Source organism: Alligator sinensis, unplaced genomic scaffold, assembly GCF_000455745.1.
Source record: "Alligator sinensis unplaced genomic scaffold, ASM45574v1 scaffold150_1, whole genome shotgun sequence".
NCBI lineage: Eukaryota > Metazoa > Chordata > Crocodylia > Alligatoridae > Alligator > Alligator sinensis.
In genome coordinates, this window is record NW_005841840.1 from 4056386 (window position 1) to 4060152 (window position 3767).

At 40.9% G+C, this 3767-nt stretch overlaps 1 protein-coding gene across 4 annotated transcripts in view; it reads right to left on the reverse strand.

Moving 5' to 3' along the window:
- The window catches only part of LARP1B (La ribonucleoprotein domain family member 1B), a 67058-nt gene extending 63586 nt beyond the window's left edge, over nt 1-3472 (reverse strand). For 3 of the 4 annotated variants that reach the window (XR_003094175.1, XM_025204595.1, XM_025204589.1), the window contains exon 1: nt 3036-3470. Coding sequence is in view for 3 of the 4 variants with exons in the window: in XM_025204595.1 (XP_025060380.1) it covers nt 3036-3081 (46 nt within the window). In the remaining variant the exon portion in view is untranslated. Of the gene's footprint in view, nt 1-3035 lie in introns of all 4 variants that reach the window. The other variant, XM_025204602.1, reaches the window with a different exon arrangement.
- Nucleotides 3473-3767: the final 295 nt, after the last annotated feature.

The following is a 3767-nucleotide window of genomic DNA, read 5'->3' on the forward strand; positions in this document are numbered from 1 at the left end:
GGGAAAGATTTAAATAGAATTTAAAAGGAGTAACAAAAAAGTTCCAGAGGAATTTTAAAAAGCTAGTTCAAGATTAAAACAGAGGTTAAAATATGTCCCTAACTTTGAAGGGGAACAGGAGCAAAACAGTCAACTAATTCAACATTATTTCCACCTAACAACTGAAACACTCGGAGTTGGCAACAAGCCAACACTCGTTGACTTGACTCTTCATGCTACTTGATTTCACATTCAATATTCAGAAAGAGTGACTCAGCTTTCTTTAAAAAAAGAAGAGAAAGAAAAAGCAACTTGGGAACAATCCGTAGCACAAAAAAATCTGGTTATATGGTAATTTCGTTACAAAACTATTTACCTTCTTTTTTGCATCTCACTTTATTTTTTTTAGTTCTTTACAAGCAGCTGTAAACCATAGATCCATTTTTCCAGAAAGGCAGTATTCTCTAGCATGTGACAAATTCATGCTAAATCTTCAAAGGAGGACAGAAGAATCCCTATCACAGCGGATCAAGAGCCAACTCTCCTCACATACTCACACTTCATTTGTAGACACTCAAATCTTAAACTGAGTATGGATTTGTTAAGAGATACTTACAATTTCTTTAAGGTCAGGATAATGGTCAAAATGGTGTCCCTTGAGAATTCTGAGGTTTAAAACCACTGAAGGTTAGGTTGCTCTAACACCTAACAACCTTACAAGAGCTCATGCTGATAGGAGTGTTTTGCATTCTTTAGAATGGCCCCTCGCTTTGTAAATAAAAAAGTACAAACCTGTTTCCCTAAAGAGTACAACATGGCATTTAAGAAACTTTGCACTGGGACTTCTATATACAAATGATGTCATAAGCAAATCAAAGCCATTTTTCCAACGGTGCTACAACCAACTGGTTCCTCTACAGAAACTTCTATCAGATGAAGAGAGTTCTTTTACGTACACTTACACTAAAATGAGCAGAACTTAAGGCAGAATTAAATGTGCAGCTCTATTAAATTACGTACAGGCTTCAAGCATGTCATGAAGCGCAAAACTAAACCACTTGATAAATATAGGTGTAAAAATTACTTCTTGAAATGTTTTAACTGTTTCAATAGATTATTTTGAACAATTAGCTAATAAATCACTGGTGGCAGAGAATTATACAAAATATACAACTTATCAGCTGTATTCCTTTTTTCCTATCAAATATATGCAAAAGGAAATATCCCATTAAGAGGGTCTATTAGACTTCTATGAAAAAGATGCAAGAGTGATTATGTTATAATATTAGAGAAGCCTTTTTTCACTACACATATTATTTTATTCACTACTTGGAAAAAGTGAAGTATGCTGTAAAGTAGTAGTAGTCGTAGAACAAAAATATTCTACTTGAGAGGTTCCCAACCCCTGGGCCACAAAGGGTTGGCTAACGGGCCATGGCACAAGCCCCCTGCTCGGACCCCCGTCTGTCTGCCTGGGCAAGTGGCTTCTGCTGCCAGCAGTCACGTGTGGGGTTAAAGCTGGGCAGCGGGGTAGCCCCAGGAAGGAGGTAGCCAGCTCAGTGAGCCCCATTCCAGTCCCATTGCCATGGCCATGCCCAGCAAGGCACTGCCTATGGAGCAGGTACCGGGGCCCACGCTGGGCTGAACAGGACCCTCCAGCCCCACCCACAGCTGGGAGCAAGATGTGGGCAGGGAAATGCCCAGGGCAGAGGACAGGGAGGCAGCCCTGCTGCTTGCTTCTAGGAAAGGCAGTGGAGTCCCTTCTTCCTAGGCAGCCCCCAGCTTGGTCCCCCCAGGCCACCACCTGCACAGCCTCCTCCCCTGCAGGGACCCCTGGTGCCCACAGCTGCAGCGCTCCAACCTCTACCTGGGTACAAATTTAAATTATCACAAATTTACATATTTAAATAACCACAATTTAAATATGTAAAATAGATTGTTTCTATACCTGGCCCGCCAAAACTCTTTGAGTGAATTTGCCAGTCCGCAGTATAAAAAAAAAAGATTGGGAACCACTGTTCTGCTTTACAGAGAACTGTTAGCCCTGCTCGAATGGGCTAACAGAGAACATAAAATAATGGAAAAGAATGGAAAGGAAAGGGGTACAGAAGATCAACCTGTTCCTCAGTTTCAGCACTGTAAAGCTTGGACTTACTCCTAAGCATTCTTCCATGAAATACACAACTTCAAAACACAGATCTTAATCATCCGTTGATATATAGATATCTATATATCTATATAGATATCTATATATAGTAAATTAGATATCATTTAGAAGCAATTTAGCCATTGTCACAGGTTAGTTTTAATGAACACATTTAAACTAAATCATTTACAATTATTTTGGAAGGCCATGTTCCTGTGTTGGCGGATCCTTACAATCAGGGAGAGGCCTATTAACCTCAGTGAGACTCCATGTGGGTGCAAGTCCACCAAGAACAAATTGTGCATCAGGGCTCTTTATTTCCTTAAAAGCCTCACCTGAATAATTCTGACATGGTTTTAACACTTTGCTACCAAACTATACAATATTCTGATGACATCATGAAAGATTCACACAGAGATCCTTATATACTAACCCATCTCTGCCACCAAATCCTTGCTGATTTAGTTAGCCTATACAGTGAAAATCTACCCCGTCATCTGCCAAATCGTTGCTTCCACAAGCTGAAAACTAGTTATCTTGACTCAAACCACATATCTTCCTATTCCACCTAGGGAGACACATATCTGTTTCACTTTGTCAATGGCCAGCTTTCTACAAAACCCCCAACCTCCCCACCACCTTTTCACCCTGCAAAGATGCACAGCTTTCCTATTCTGGCAACAGGAAGCCTGATGTAATCCCAAAGGGCAATTTTACATGGGAAGGCACATAGCTCTCCCATTCTTTCAAAGGGCAGTGTCAAGTGCTTCCAACCTGTTGGAATCCATCTCACTTGGAAGTATACCTTAACTAGTGAGTCAGTGCTACTCGATCAGGTAGACTTCAGTGTACAAGGAGGAGGAAAACCCACCCATCTTTTACCCAACAACCTAGGAGTTAGGATACTTGCCCAGAACATGGGTCACCTGAGGTTGAGGCCCCCCACTCCGCCACATCTCTCACTTCCTGCTTCTTACTTCAACCACCAGTCTTTGGGCAAGACCAGAATCCTGTTGAAGCTGGACTAGATGGAAAGAAATGTAAGATTCATAGAGCCAGAGGACAACATGCAAGATGGAGTCTGATTTGGCAGCCTAGTGAGAATGACACTCTCCTGAGAAGAAGCAGCCTTGCTCCAAATTTCATTCATGCAAAAATAAGGTGTAAATATTCCATAGTACTCCTCACATGAAACATGCTTTATAGTAGAGAAGCCATTCCAATTCTGCCACTCAAACGAACACTAATCTGAGGGACAGTGACATCTGACTTTTTTTTTTTTTGCAATTTTAAATGTACACAGCTTGATGTTTCCAATTAATGCAATAACACATTAAGTATGACCTCACTATAGATTCATTCTCTCTTCTCCTTTGCTCTCATTTTATATAAACTCTTCACAGAAAAAGTAATCCTTGTATTTGTAGAACCTTGTTAGAACATCATCCCAATCCCTACAGGGGCCACAGGAAATGAATACAATAAAAACAACAAGTTTTCCTGTTACAGCTTAAGCAAGCAAGCTACCCAAATGACTGACAGGCTGTCTCTCGCAGGTACACAACCTATTTAAGGTAGCAAGCTGTAGAAAAAGAGGAGAAATGGGGAGTCTGCCCAAAAGAAAAAGGACCCAGAAAGAAGG